This window comes from Chiloscyllium punctatum, chromosome 1, assembly GCF_047496795.1.
Source record: "Chiloscyllium punctatum isolate Juve2018m chromosome 1, sChiPun1.3, whole genome shotgun sequence".
Taxonomy (NCBI): domain Eukaryota; kingdom Metazoa; phylum Chordata; class Chondrichthyes; order Orectolobiformes; family Hemiscylliidae; genus Chiloscyllium; species Chiloscyllium punctatum.
In genome coordinates this window covers 175,404,630-175,419,984 of record NC_092739.1, presented here as the reverse complement: position 1 = coordinate 175,419,984, position 15,355 = coordinate 175,404,630, and the positions used below count along the sequence as shown (strand labels likewise).

Below are 15,355 nucleotides of genomic sequence, written 5' to 3'. Positions count from 1 at the left end.
TCCCAAGGCCATCTGCACCCAGGAGATTTAAAATTGAGGCCATAGCTGTGATCAGCCTGACCCTCACACTCCCGAGACACCAATGCAGGAACAGGGTCCCACATTCATTGAGATTGTTTCTGTTTGTTCCTTTCCAACAGTTGCCACAACACCCACTACTACAATTCCCACAACAGAGGCTCCGACAACGACTGAAGAGACAACAGGTTAGTAATCTTCTCCAACAAACCTCTCAAATGTCACACACATTCAGTCAATGGGCTTTGCCATATGGGGAATGAATAAATGATGTCTTTCCACACCCAGGGTTATGTTTTATTCCTGCCCATTGCATGTTGGGATTCTCAGTCTGGGGAATGATGGGTAATGGCAATGAGACTTTCACAGGGCACTCTCCACTTCAGACAGATTCAAAACTGGAGTTCAAGCAGAGCATGTGTAATGTTGAAGAGATTGTCCACACAACAACATCTCAGTGCTCGCTCAGTGTGTCTGGGTGAGAACCCTGGCTCTCTCTCCCTAACTGTATTGGGGAAACATCCAGACAAAGAGCAGGAGTAGGCCATTCGGCCTTTCGAGCCTGCTGTACCATTCAATATCATCATGTCTAGTCCTCAATCAAAATGTCACATTCCCAATGAAGCCACACCCCTTGAAGCTTTTAAAATTGAGGAAATTTCTCTCTCTCTCTCTCTAGTGTATTTTCAGTATCTTGTCCACTATGGCCTTCTGTGACAGAGAATTCCACACGTTCCCTGCCCTTTGGGTGAAGAACTGATTCCTCATCTCAGACTGAAGCGGTCTCCCCTGTATCTTGAGACTGTGACCCTGGTTCTAGTCTCCCCACCCCGGGGAAACACCCTCCCAGCAGTGAGTCTGTCCAGCCCCGTTTGTGTGTTTAAATCAGACCCCACTGAATACAGGGCCAGGTGAACCAATCCCTCCTCATGGGACCGTCCTGCCATCCTCAGTATCAGACTAGTGACCCTCCCTGCACTCCCACTACAGCAGGTCTGTCCTCTCATAGCTGGGGGGGTAGGCAACCCTGCACACAACCCTCCAGCTGTGCTCTCCCCAAGGTCCTGTATAACTGCAGCAAGACATCCCGACCTCTGAATCCAGATCCTCTTGCACTGAAGGACAATATACAATTTACCTTCCTCATTGCTTGGCTGTGCCTAGCTGTCTACTGTCATTAACTCGTGCCCAAAGTCCCCCTCTGTCCATCCAGACTTCCCAAGGTATCAGTGTTTAAATAATTCCCTTCCTTTCTGATTTCCACACTGAAGTGTCTAACTCCATATTGAACCATGTTGTCCTGCATCTGCCATGTGTTCCTTCACTCACTCAACTTGTTGAAATCACCTTGAAGCCTCCTTGCCCCTTCCTCACAGTCCCCCCCCCCCAGTTTTGTGTTGTCAGTGAAATTGGAAATGTTGTAATTGGTTCCCCCATCCAGGTCATGTGCATATATTGTGAATAGCTGGTGCCAAGCAGAGATCCAGGTGGTACCCCACCAGGCACTGGCTGCCACTCTGACAAAGACCCAATTATTCCAACTCCCTGTTTCCCGTCTGTCAACCCATTCCCAACACGTGTCAATATCCTCCCCCCTTACCACAGGTGCTTTAATTTTACCCATGAGCCTGTTCTGAGGGACCTTATCAAAAGGGTCCCTCCAGGAAATGTGGGTTCAAGAAGGCAGCTCATCATCACCTTCTCAAGGGCAATTAGGGACAGGCAATAAATGCAGGCCCATCCAGTGACCCCCATATCCCGGGAATGAATAAAAAGGAGGTGTCAGGAACCAGTGATGTCGTTCAAGTGTTCCATTCCCAAGGCCATCTGCACCCAGGAGATTTAAAATTGAGCCCATAGCTGTGATCAACCTGACCCTCACACTCCCGAGACACCAATGCAGGAGCAGGGTCCCACATTCATTGAGATTGTTTCTGTTTGTTCCTTTCCAACAGTTGCCACAACACCCACGACTACAATTCCCACAACAGAGGCTCCAGCTACGACTGAAGAGACAACAGGTTAGTAATCTTCTCCAACAAACCTCTCAAATGTCATATACATTCAGTCAATGGGCTTTGCTGTATGGGGAATGTATGAATGATGTCGTTCCACACCCAGGGTTGTGTTTTATTCCTGCCCATTGCATGTTGGGATTCTCAGTCTGGGGAATGATGGGTAATGGCAATGAGACTTTCATAGATTTTTTGCAGCAGAGAGCGGCGGGAGCTGGGAGGGGGTGAAGTTGGAGTGCAGAGGCTGTTGGGAAGGTGGGTGAGTGTTATTTGAGTAGGTTTGTTCTAGGCCTCAGGTCCTACACAGTAGGGCCTCCTCTAACCTAAATTAAAAGTCCATAGACTTGCAGCAAAACCCGGGGGTCGAGGGAAGTGTCTGTTGAGAAAAGGGCAGGTTTTTGGCTCAGGAGTCTTGGACAAAGAAGTTGAGAGAAGTGATTAGACCACAGTTGAAGAGGGTGAAGACATGACTGCCATGCTGATTCAATGTACTACGTGTATGATGTGGGAGGTCAGGGACTCTGGTGTAGCTGGCTCGTATAACTGTGGAAAGTGTGTACACGTTCAGCTTCTGACAGAGCATATTGCAGCACTGAAGGAAGAACGAGATGACCTCAGGCTCATCCAAGAGAACGCGATCTTTGTGGACAGGACCTTCAGCAAGGTTATTACACCCAGCATATCAGAAGAGAGTAGAAGGGAGAAGACGATGAGGAAGACAGAGATGAGACAAGTGCAAGAGATCCCGGGAGAAGTACCTGTCAGGAACAGCTTGAATCTCTTGGAAACCGTAGAGACAGACGTCAGGTCTGCCAATCAGAAATTGGAGTGGAGGCAGAGCTGAGGAGTCAGACATAACACAGAGCCGTGGTAATAGGGGACTCCATTGTGAGAAAGACTGAGAGGAGTTTCTGTGGCAGCAGGTGGGATTTGAGATGGTGTGTTGCCTTCCTGGTGCCAGGATTATGGACATCACAGACAGAGTGCAGGAATTCCTCAAGGACGAAGGTGAAGTGCCAGACATAGTGGTACATGTCGGCACAAATGACTTCGGGAAGAAGAGGAGGGACATTCTACAGCGGGACTTCGGAGAACTCGGAAGGCGGCTGAAAAGCAGGACGTCCAGGGTGGTTATCTCCGGTTTGTTTCCAGTTCCTCGGGCTGGAGAGGACCAGGAACAGGGAGATAATGGACTTGAATGTGTGGCTGGGGAACTGGTGCAGGAAGCAAGGATTTAAATTCTTGGATCACTGGGGTATGTTCAGCGATAAGGATAAATTATACAAGAAGGACGGGTTGGACCTTAATAGGTGGGGGACCAGCATTCTGGCAGGCAGATTTGCTACTGCAACACAGCTGCATTTAAACTAAATAGAGGGGGGGAGGGGACAAACTGGAAGTTTTAAGGGAAAGTTAAAGGGAAAGTTAGAACAAGAGAAGTCAAGAAAGACAGCAGAATCAATGCAGCAGAAAACTCAAAAGAGGATCATGCCGTAAGGTCAAGTGAAATCGGGATTGATAGGAAGGGTGAGTGCAGTAGCAAATTAAAAATATTATAAATAAGGTGAATGAGCTTGAGGCTCATTTGGAAATTGGCAGATACGATATTGTGGGGATAACTGAGACGTGGCTTCATGGGGACAGGGCCTGGGAAATGAATATTCAAGGCTATACGTGCTATCGTAAGGACAGACTGACGGGCAGAGGGGGTGGGGTGGCCTTGTTGGTAAGGGATGATATTCAGTCCCTTGCGTGGGGGGATCTAGAATCAGGGGATGTAGAGTCAGTCTGGATAGAGCTGAGAAAGACTAAGGGTAGAAAGACCCTAATGGGAGTTATCTACAGGCCCCCAAACAGTAGCCTGGATGTAGTGTGTAAGTTGAATCAGGAGCTGAAATTGGCCTGTCGCAAAGATATTACTACAGTTGTTATGGGGGATTTCAACATGCAGGTAGACTGGGAGAATCAGGATGGTATTGGACCTCAAGAAAGGGAGTTTGTGGAGTGCCTCTGAGATGGATTCTTAGAACAGCTGGTGCTGGAACCTACCAGGGAGAAGGGAATTCTGGATCTGGTGTTGTGTAATGAACAGGATTGGTCACGGACCTCGAAGTGAAGGAGCCATTAGGAGGTAGTGACCACAATACAATAAGCTTCAATCTGGACAGGGTAGAATCGGAAGTGACAATATTTCTGTTGAATAAAGGGAACTATGGGGCTATGAGGGAGGAGCTGGTCAAAGTTCAATGGTGCAATACCTTAGCAGGGATGACAGTGGAGGAACAATGGCAGGTATTTCTGGGTATAATGCAGAAGATGCAGGATCAGTTCATTCCAAAAAGGAAGGGGAGGCAGGGGTGGCCATGACTGACGAGGGAAGTTAAGGACGATATAAAGACAAAAGGGAAAAAGTATAACATAGCAAAGATGAGTGGGAAAACGGAGGACTGGGAAGCTTTCAAACAACAACAGAGGATTACTCAGAAGGAAATACGCAGAGAAAAAATAAGGTACGAAGGTAAACTGACCAAAAGTATAAAGGAGGGTAGTAAACGTTTTTTTAGGTATGTGAAAAGAAAAAAAAATGGTTAAGACTAAAATTGGGCCCTTGAAGACAGAAATGGGGGAATTTATTACAGGAACAAAGAAATGGCAGAAGAATTGAATTGGTACTTTAAATCTGTCTTCACTGGGGAAGACACAAGCAATCTCCCAGATGTAACAGTGGCTGAAGGACCTGAACTGAAGGGAATTTATATTAGGCAGGAAATGGTGTTGGAGAGACTGTTAGACCTGAAGGCTGATAAATCCCCGGGGTCTGATGGTCTACATCCCAGGGTACTGAAGGAGGTGGCTCGGGAAATCGTGGATGTATTGGTGATCATTTTCCAATGTTCGATAAATTCAGGATCAGTTCCTGCGGATTGGAGGCTGGCTAATGTTGTCCCACTTTTTAAGAAAGGAGAAAGAGAGAAAGCAGGAAATTATAGACCAGTTAGTCTGACCTCAGTGGTGGGAAAAATGCTTGAGTCAATTATAAAGGATGAAATTGCAACACATCTGGATAACAGTAACAGGATAGGTCAGAGTCAGCATGGATTTATGAAGGGGAAATCATGCTTGACTAATCTTCTGGAATTTTTTGAGGATGTAACTTTTGGAAACAGTAGAGACAGATGACACTGCCAGTCCACGAGGCGGCCAGGTCTGTCAATCAAAAGTTGGTGTGGAGATAGAGCGGAAGAGTCGGACATCGCACAGAGCCGTGGTAATAGGGGACTCAATAGTGAGAGGAACTGACCGGGGCTTTTGTGGCAGCAGACGGGACTTAAGGATGGTGTGTTGCCTTCCTGATGCCAGGGTTAAAGACATCACAGACAGAGTGCAGGAAATCCTCAAGGACGAAGGTGAAGAGCCAGTGGTGGTGGTACACGTCGGCACAAATGATGTCGGGAAAAAGAGGAGGAACATACTACAGCGGGACTTTGGAGAACTAGGAAGAAGGCTGAAAAGCAGGACGTCAAAGGTGGTTATCTCTGGTTTGCTTCCAGTTCCTCGGGCTGGTGAGGCCAGAAACAGGGAGATAATGGACTTGAACGTGTGGTTGGGGAACTGGTCAGGAAGCAAGGATTTAAATTCTTGGATCACTGGGGTATGTTTTGTGGTAAGGATAAATTATACAAGAGAGACGGTTTGCACCTTAATAGGTGGGGGACCAGCATTCTGGCAGGCAGGTTTGCTACTGCAACACAGCTACGTTTACACTAAGTAGCGGGGAGGTGGGGGGGGGGGTACAAACTGGATGTCTAATAAGGAAATTGGAGGGAAAGTTAGAACAAGGGAGGTCAAGAAAGACAACTGTATCAATGAGGCAGAAAACTCAGAAAGGGATCATGCTGTGAGGTTGAGTGAAATAAGAGTTGATGGGAAGGGTGAGGGCAGTAACAAATTAAAAATACGATACATGAATGCACAAAGTATTAGAAATAAGATGGGTGAGCTAGAGGCTCTTTTGGAAATTGGCAGATACAATATTGTGGGGATAACTGAGACGTGGCTTCAAGTGGACAGGGCCTGGGAAATGAATATTCAAGGCTACATGTGCTATCGTAAGGACAGACTGACGGACAGAGGGGGTGGGGTGGCCATATTGGTAAGGGATGATATTCAGTCACTTGCGTGGGGGGATCTAGAATCAGGGGATGTAGAATCAGTCTGGATAGAGCTGAGAAATACTAAGGGTAAAAACACCCCCTTGGGAGTTATCTACAGGCCCCCAAACAGTAGCCTGGATGTAGTGTGTAAGTTGAATCAGGAGCTGAAATTGGCCTGTCGCAAAGATGTTACTACAGTTGTAATGGGGGATTTCAACATGCAGGTAGACTGGGAGAATCAGGATGGTACTGGATCTCAAGAAAAAGACTTTGTGGAGTGCCTCAGAGATGGATTCTTAGAACAACTGATGCTGGAGCTGACCAGGGAGAAGGGAATTCTGGATCTGGTATTGTGTAACGAACAGGATTGGTCAGGGACCTCAAAGTGAAGGAGCCATTGGGAAGTAGTGACCATAATACAATAAGTTTAAATCTGCAATTTGAGAGGGAGAGGGTACAATTGGAAGTGACAATATTTCAGTTGAATAAAGGGAACTATGGAGCTATGAGGGAGCAACTGGCCAAAGTTCAATGGTGCAATACCTTAGCAGGGATGACAGTGGAGGAACAATGGCGGATATTTCTGTGTGTAATGCAGAAGTTGCAAGATCAGTTCATTCCAAAAAGGAAGAAAGATCCCAGGAGGAGGCATGGGTGGCCATGGCTGACGAGGGAAGTTAAGGACCATATAAAGTCAAAAGAGAAAAAGTATAACATAGCAAAGATAAGTGGGAAAACGGAGGACTGGGAAGCTTTTAAAGAACAACAGACGATTATGAAGAAGGAAATAAACAGAAAAAAATGAGGTACGAAGGTAAACTGGTCAATAATATAAAGGAGCTGAAAATGTGTTGCTGGAAAAGCACAGCAGGTCAGGCAGCATCCAAGGAACAGGAGAATCGACGTTTCGGGCATAAACCCTTCTTCATTCCTGAAGAATTTTTCAGCTCTGATCTCCAGCATCTGCAGTCCTCACTCTCTCCTCAATAATATAAAGGAGGATAGTAAAAGTTTTTTTAGGTATGTGAAAGGCAAAAAAATGGTTAAGACTAAAATTGGGCCCTTGAAGACAGAAAAAGAGGAATATATTACGGGAAACAAAGAAAGGAGAGAAGAGTTGAATTGGTACTTCAGATCTGTGTTCACTGGGGAAGACACAAGCAATCTCCCTGAGGTAAGAGTGGCTGAAGGACCTGAACTGAAGGGAATTTATATTTCCCAGGAATCGGTGTTGGAGAGACTGTTAGGTCTGAAGGTTGATAAGTCCCCGGGGCCTAATGGTCTACATCTTAGGGTACTGAAGGAGGTGGCTCGAGAAATCGTGGATGCGTTGGTGATTATTTTCCAGAGTTCGATAGATTCAGGATCAGTTCCTGTGGATTGGAGGGTGACTAATATTGTCCCACTTTTTAAGAAAGGGGGGGAGAGAGAAAGCAGGAAATTTTCGACCACTTAGTCTGACCTCAGTGGTGGGAAAGATGCTGGAGTCTATTATAAAGGATGAAATTACGATACATTTGGATAATAGTAACAGGATATGTCAGAGTCAGCATGGATTTATGAAGGGGAAATCATGCTTGACTAATCTTCTGGAATCTTTTGAGGATGTAACTCTGAAGATGGACGAGGGAGATCCAGTAGATGTAGTGTACCTGGACTTTCAGAAAGCTTTTGATAAAGTCCCACATAGGAGGTTAGTGAGTAAAATTAGGGTGCATGGTATTAGGGGCAAAGTACTGACTTGGATTGAAAGTTGGTTGGCTGATAGGAAACAAAGAGTAGTGATAAACAGCTCCATTTCGGAATGGCAGGCAGTGACCAGTGGGGTACCGCAGGGATCAGCACTGGGACCGCAGCTTTTTACAATATATATTAATGATATAGAAGATGGTATTAATAGTAACATTAGCAAATTTGCTGATGATACTAAGCTGGATGGCAGGGTGAAATGTGATGAGGATGTTAGGAGATTACAGGGTGACCTGGACAGGTTAGGTGAGTAATCAGAGGCATGGCAGATGCAGTTTAATGTGGATAAATGTATGGTTATCCACTTTGGTGGCAAGAACAGGAAGGCTGATCACTACATATGTGGAGTCAAGTTAGGGTAAGGGGCAGTACAAAGAGATCTGGGTGTTCTTGTACAGCAGTCAATGAAGGTAAGCATGCAGGTACAGCAGGTAGTGAAGAAGGCTAATAGCATGCTGGCCTTCATAACAAGAAGGATTGAGTATAGAAGCAAAGAGGTTCTTCTGCAGGTTCTTCTGCAGCTGTATAGGGCCCTGGTGAGACCACACATGGAGTACTGTGTACAGTTCTGTTCTCCAAATTTGAAGAAAGACATTCTGGCTATTGAGGGAGTGCAGCGTAGGTTCACGAGGTGAATTCCTGGAATGGCGGGACTACCTTACGCTGAAAGATTGGAGCGACTGGGCTTGTATACCCTTGAGTTTAGAAGACTGAGAGGGGATCTGATTGAGACATATAAGATTATTAAAGGATTGGACACTCTGGAGGCAGGAAACAGGTTTCCGCTGATGGGTGAGTGCCGAACCAGAGGACATAGCTTAAAAATACGGGGTAGACCATTTAGGACAGAGATGAGGAAAAACTTCTTCACCCAGAGAGTGGTGGCTGTGTGGAATGCTCTGCCCCAGAGGGCAGTGGAGGCCCAGTCTCTGGATTCGTTTAAGAAAGAGTTGGATAGAGCTCTCATGGATTGTGGAATCAAGGGTTATGGAGATAAGGCAGGAACAGCATACTGATTAAGGATGATCAGCCATGATCATATTGAATGGTGGTGCAGGCTCAAAGGGCAGAATGGCCTACTCCTGCACCTATTGTCTATTGTCTATTGTCTATTGTAACTCTGAAGATGGACAAGGGAGATCCAGTGGATGTAGTGTACTTGGACTCTCAGAAAGCCTTTGATAAAGTCCCACATAGGAGGTGAGTGAGCAAAATTAGGGTGCATGTTATTGGGGGCAAAATACTGACATAGATTCAAAGTTGGTTGGCTGACAGGAAACAAAGAGTAGTGATAAACGGCTCCCTTTCAGAAAGGCAGGTGGTGACCAGGGGGTACAGCAGGGATCAGTGCTGGGACCGCACCCTTTTACAATATACATTAATGATATAGATGATGGTATTAATAGTAACATTAGCAAATTTGCTGATGACACAAAGCTGGGAGCAGGATGAAATGTGAGGAGGATGTTAGGAGAATACAGGGTGACCTGGACAGGCTAGGTGAGTGGACGGATACATAGCAGATGCAGTTTAATATGGATAAATATATGGTTATCCACTTTGGTGGCAAGAACAGGAAGGCAGATTACTACCAAAATGGAATCAATTTTGGTAAAGGGGCAGTACAGAGAGATCTGGATGTTCTTGTACACCAGTCAATGAAGGTAAGCATGCAGGTACAGCAGGTAGTGAAGAAGGCTAAAAGCATGCTGGCCTTCATAACAAGAGGGATTGAATATAGAAGCAAAGAGGTTCTTCTGCAGCTGTACAGGGCCCTGGTGAGACCACACCTGGAGTATTGTGTGCAGTTCTGGTCTCCAAACTTGAGGAAAGGCATTCTGGCTATTGAGGGAGTGCAGCGTAGGTTCACGAGGTCAATTCCCAGAATGGTGGGACTATCTTACACTGAAACATTGGAGCAACTGGGTTTATATATGCTTAATTCTGGATTAGTGGTGCTGGAAGAGCACAGCAGTTCAGGCAGCATCCAAGAAGCTTCGAAATCGACGTTTCGGGCAAAAGCCCTTCATCAGGAATAAAGGCAGTGAGCCTGAAGCGTGGAGAGATAAGCTAGAGGAGGGTGGGGGTGGGGAGAAAGTAGCATAGAGTACAATGGGTGAGTGGGGGAGGGGATCAAGGTGATAGGTCAAGGAGGAGAGGGTGGAGTGGATATGTGGAAAAGAAGATAGGCAGGTAGGACAAGTCCGGACAAGTCATGGGGACAGTTACTGAGCTGGAAGTTTAGAACTAGGGTGAGGTGGGGGAAGGGGAAATGAGGAAACTATTGAAGTCCACATTGATGCCCTGAGGTTGAAGTGTTCCGAGGTGGAAGATGAGGCGTTCTTCCTCCAGGCGTCTGGTGGTGAGGGAGGGCGGTGAAGGAGGCCCAGGACCTCCATGTCCTCGGCAGAGTGTGAGGGGGAGTTGAAATGTTGGGCCACGGGGCAGTGTGGTTGATTGGTGGGGGTGTCCCGGAGATGTTCCCCAAAGTGCTCTGCTAGGAGGCGCCCAGTCTCTCCAATGTAGAAGAGACCACATCGGGAGCAACGGATACTATAAATGATATTAGTGGATGTGCAGGTAAAACTTTGATGGATGTGGAAGGCTCCTTTAGGGCCTTGGATAGAGTTGAGGGAGGAGGTGTGGGCGCAGGTTTTACATTTCCTGCGGTGGCAGGGGAAGGTGCCAGGATGGGAGGGTGGGTTGTAGGGGGGCGTGGACCTGACCAGGGTCTTTGCGGAAGGCGGGAAGGGGTGGGGAGGGAAATATATCCCTGGTGGTGGGGTCTGTTTGGAGGTGGCAGAAATGTCGGCGGATGATTTGGTTTATGCGAAGGTTGGTAGGGTGGAAGGTGAGCACCAGGGGCGTTCTGTCCTTGTTCCTGTTGGAGGGGTGGGGTCTGAGGGCGGAGGTGCGGGATGTGGACGAGATGCGTTGGAGGGCATCTTTAACCACGTGGGAAGGGAAATTGCGGTCTCTAAAGAAGGAGGCCATCTGGTGTGTTCTGTGGTGGAACTGGTCCTCCTGGGAGCAGATCCGGCGGAGGAATTGGGAATACGGGATGGCATTTTTGCAAGAGGTAGGGTGGGAAGAGGTGTAATCCAGGTAGCTGTGGGAGTCGGTGGGTTTGTAAAAACTGTCAGTGTCAAGTTGGTCGTCATTAATAGAGATGGAGAGGTCCAGGAAGGGGAGAGAGGTGCCAGAGATGGTCCAGGTAAATTTAAGGTCAGGGTGGAATGTGTTGGTGAAGTTGATGAATTGCTCAACCTCCTCGCGGGAGCCCGAGGTGGCGCCAATGCAGTCATCAATGTAGCGGAGGAAGAGGTGGGGAGTGGTGCCGGTGTAATTATGGAAGATCAACTGTTCTACATAGCCAACAAAGAGACAGGCATAGCTGGGGCCCATACGTGTGCCCATGGCTACCCCTTTGGTCTGGAGGAAGTGGGAGGATTCAAAGGAGAAATTGTTAAGGGTGAGGACCAATTCGGCCAAACGAATGAGAGTGTCGTTTGAAGGGTACTGTTGGGGACGTCTGGAGAGGAAAAAACAGAGGGCTTTGAGGCCCTGGTCATGGCGGATGGAGGTGTAGAGGGATTGGATATCCATGGTGAAGATGAGGTGTTGGGGGCAGGGGAAACGGAAGTCTTGGAGGAGGTGGAGAGCGTGGGTGGTGTCTCGAACGTATGTGGGGAGTTCCTGGACTAGGGGGGATAGGACAGTGTCGAGGTAAGTAGAGATGAGTTCAGTGGGGCAGGAGCATGCTGAGACAATGGGTCGGCCAGGGTGGTCAGGCTTAAGTTTAGAAGACTGAGAGGGGATCTGATTGAAACATATAAGATTCTTCTTGGATTGGACACTCTGGAGGCAGGAAGTATGTTTCTGCTGATGGGTGAGTCCCGATCCAGAGGACATCATTTAAAAATAAGGGGTAGGCCACTTAGAACAGAGTTGAGGAGAAACTTCTTCACCCAGAGAGTGGTGGGTGTATGGAATACTCTGCCCAGAAGGCTGTGGAGGCCAAGTCTCTGGATACTTTCAAGAAAGAGTTGGATAGAGCTCTTAAGGATAATGGAATCAAGGATTATGGGGACAAGATACTGATTGAGGATGATCAGCCATGATCATAGTGAATGGTGGTGCAGGCTCAAAGGGCAGAATGTCATACTCCTGCACCTATCGTCTATTGTCTTCACAGGGCATTCCAATTCAGACAGATTCAAAACGAGAGTTCAAGCAGAGCACGTGTAACGTTGAAGAGATTGTCCACACAACAACATCTCAGTGCCCACTCAGTGTGTCTGGGTGAGAACCCTGGCTCTCTCTCCCTAACTGCATTGGGGAAACAGCCAGACAAGGAGCAGGAGTAGGCCATTCGGCCTCTCGAGCCTGCTGTACCATTCAATATCATCATGTCTTCTCCACAATCAAAACCTCACATTCACTTTTCTCCCCAGAACGTTTGAAGCCATTAAATTCAATAAAAGTTCTCTCTATCTGTCTCTCTCTCCCTTTTAGTCTCCCCAACCCAGGAAACACCCTCCCAGCATCGAGTCTGCCAAACCCTGTTCATGTGTTTAAATCAGACCCCACTGAATACAGGGCCAATTGAACCAATCTCTCCTCATGGGACCGTCCTGCCATCCTCAGTATCAGACTAGTGACCCTACCTGCACTCCCTCTACAGCAGGACTGTCCTCTCATAGCTGGGGGAGTGGGCAACCCTGCACACAACCCTCCAGCTGTGCTCTCCCCAAGGCCCTGTATAACTGCAGCAAGACATTCCGACCTCTGAACCCAGATCAACTTGCACTGAAGGACAATATACAATTTACTTCCACAGCTTGACTGTGCCTCGCTGTCTACTGTCAATAATTGGTGCCCAAGGGCCCCCTTTGTCCATCCAGACTTCCCAAGGTATCAGTGTTTAAATAATTCCCTTCCTTTCTGATTTCCACACTGAAGTGTCTAACTCCATATTGAACCATGTTGTCCTGCATCTGCCATGTGTTCCCTCACTCACTCAACTTGTTGAAATCACCTTGAAGCCTCCTTGCCCCTTCCTCACAATTCACAGTCCCCCCCCCCCCCCCCAGTTTTGTGTTGTCAGTGAAACTGGAAATGTTTTAATTGGTTCCCCTATCCAGGTCATGTGCATATATTGTGAATAGCTGGTGCCAAGCAGAGATCCAGGTGGTACCCCACCAGGCACTGGCTGCCACTCTGACAAAGACCCAATTATTCCAACTCCCTGTTTCCCGTCTGTCAACCCATTCCCAACACGTGTCAATATACTCCCCCCTTACCACAGGTGCTTTAATTTTACCCATGAGCCTGTTCTGAGGGACCTTATCAAAAGGGTCCCTCCAGGAAATGTGGGTTCAAGAAGGCAGCTCACCATCACCTTCTCAAGGGCAATTAGGGACAGGCAATAAATGCAGGCCCATCCAGTGACCCCCATATCCCGGGAATGAATAAAAAGGAGGTGTCAGGAACCAGTGATGTCGTTCAAGTGTTCCATTCCCAAGGCCACCTGCACCCAGGAGATTTAAAATTGAGCCCATAGCTGTGATCAGCCTGACCCTCACACTCCCGAGACACCAATGCAGGAACAGGGTCCCACATTCATTGAGATTGTTTCTGTTTGTTCCTTTCCAACAGTTGCCACAACACCCACGACTACAATTCCCACAACAGAGGCTCCAGCTACGACTGAAGAGACAACAGGTTAGTAATCTTCTCCAACAAACCTCTCAAATGTCATATACATTCAGTCAATGGGCTTTGCTGTATGGGGAATGTATGAATGATGCCTTTCCACACCCAGGGTTATGTTTTATTCCTGCCCATTGCATGTTGGGATTCTCAGTCTGGGGAATGATGGGTAATGGCAATGAGACTTTCACAGGGCACTCTCTACTTCAGACAGATTCAAAACTGGAGTTCAAGCAGAGCACGTGTAATGTTGAAGAGATTGTCCACACAATAACATCTCAGTGCTCGCTCAGTATGTCTGGGTGAGATCCTGGCTCTCTCTCCCCAACTGCATTGGAGAAACATTCGGCATACTAAACCAATGTTCCAGCTCAGGACCGCCCTCATGACCAGTCCTACCTGCCAATCTTCCTTCCCACCTATCTGCTTCACCCTTCTCTCTGACCTCTCACCTTCATCCCCACCTCAATCCACCTATTGTATTCTTTGCTACTTTCTCCCCACCCCCATACCCTTCCCATTTATCTCTCGACCCCAGGGGCTCCCTGACTTCATTCCAGATGAATGGCTTTTGCCCGGAACGTTGATTTTGCTGCTCCTCGGAAGCTGCCTGACCTGCTGTGCTTTTCTAATCTTGACTCTAATCCCGAGCATCTGCAGTCCTCACTTTTCCGTCGTTAATTTTAACCTTACTGTGAATCCTCTTAAAGAAGAAGTTCTCCTCCTCACTCCAAAAGAATCTCAGTGAGTCTCTCTCTCACTGCGACCACCCAGGTCATCTTCTCTGCTCTGAAGCTCTTCAACTCTTTGCTACATTCTCCTCAGCCCCAACCCCCCGACCCCTTTATCTCTCCACCCTGGAGCCTTCCTGCCTTTATTCCTGATGAGGGGCCTTTCCCGAACCGTCTATTTTCCTGCTCCTTGGATGCTGCCTGACCTGCTGTGCCTTTCTCACACTACTCTAATCTTGACCCAGGAGATATATCCAGACAAGGAGCAGGAGTAGGCCATAAGTCCTTTCGTGCCTGCTGCACAATTCAATACCATCAGCTCTCAATTAAAGCACAATGTCAAATTCCCTTTTCTCCATAAACCACTTGAAGTCTTTTAAAATCAAGAAAATTTTCCCCCTCTCTCTCTCATATATTTTCAGTGCACTGTCCTCCAAAGCGTTCTACAACAGAGAATTCCACACGTTCCCTGCCCTTTGAATGAAGAGCCGAAATGGTCTCCCCTGTATCCTGAGACTGTGACCCTGGTTCTAGTCTCCCCACCCCGGGGAAACACCCTCCCAGCATCGAGTCTGTCCAGCCCCATTTATGTGTTTAAATCAGACCCCATTGAATACAGGGCTAGTTGAACCAATCTCTCTTCATGGGACCGTCCTACCATCCTCAGTATCCTGCACTCCCTCTACAGCAGGTCTCTCATAGCTGGGGGGGGGGGGGGGGGGGGGGGGGGGAGGGGTTAGGCAACTCCCCAAGGACCTGTATAACTGCAGCAAGACATCCTGACCTCTGAACCCAGATCCTCTTGCACTGAAGGACAATATACAATTTACCTTCCTCATTGCTTGGCTGTGCCTAGCTGTCTACTGTCATTAATTGGTGCCCAAGGGCCCCCTTTGTCCATCCAGACTTCCCAAGGTATCAGTGTTTAAATAATTCCCTTCCTTTCTGATTTCCACACTGAAGTGTCTAACTCCAT

General features: G+C 47.6%; 1 protein-coding gene across 1 annotated transcript in view; it reads left to right on the top strand.

Moving 5' to 3' along the window:
- The window catches only part of LOC140480783 (uncharacterized), a 79,594-nt gene extending 65,945 nt beyond the window's left edge, over positions 1 to 13,649 (top strand). The window contains exons 11-15 of the mRNA XM_072576161.1: positions 141 to 206; positions 1,974 to 2,039; positions 2,612 to 2,823; positions 12,132 to 12,238; positions 13,595 to 13,649. Coding sequence (XP_072432262.1) covers positions 141 to 206; positions 1,974 to 2,039; positions 2,612 to 2,823; positions 12,132 to 12,238; positions 13,595 to 13,649 — 506 coding nt within the window. The remainder of the gene's footprint in view (positions 1 to 140; positions 207 to 1,973; positions 2,040 to 2,611; positions 2,824 to 12,131; positions 12,239 to 13,594) is intronic.
- Positions 13,650 to 15,355: the final 1,706 nt, after the last annotated feature.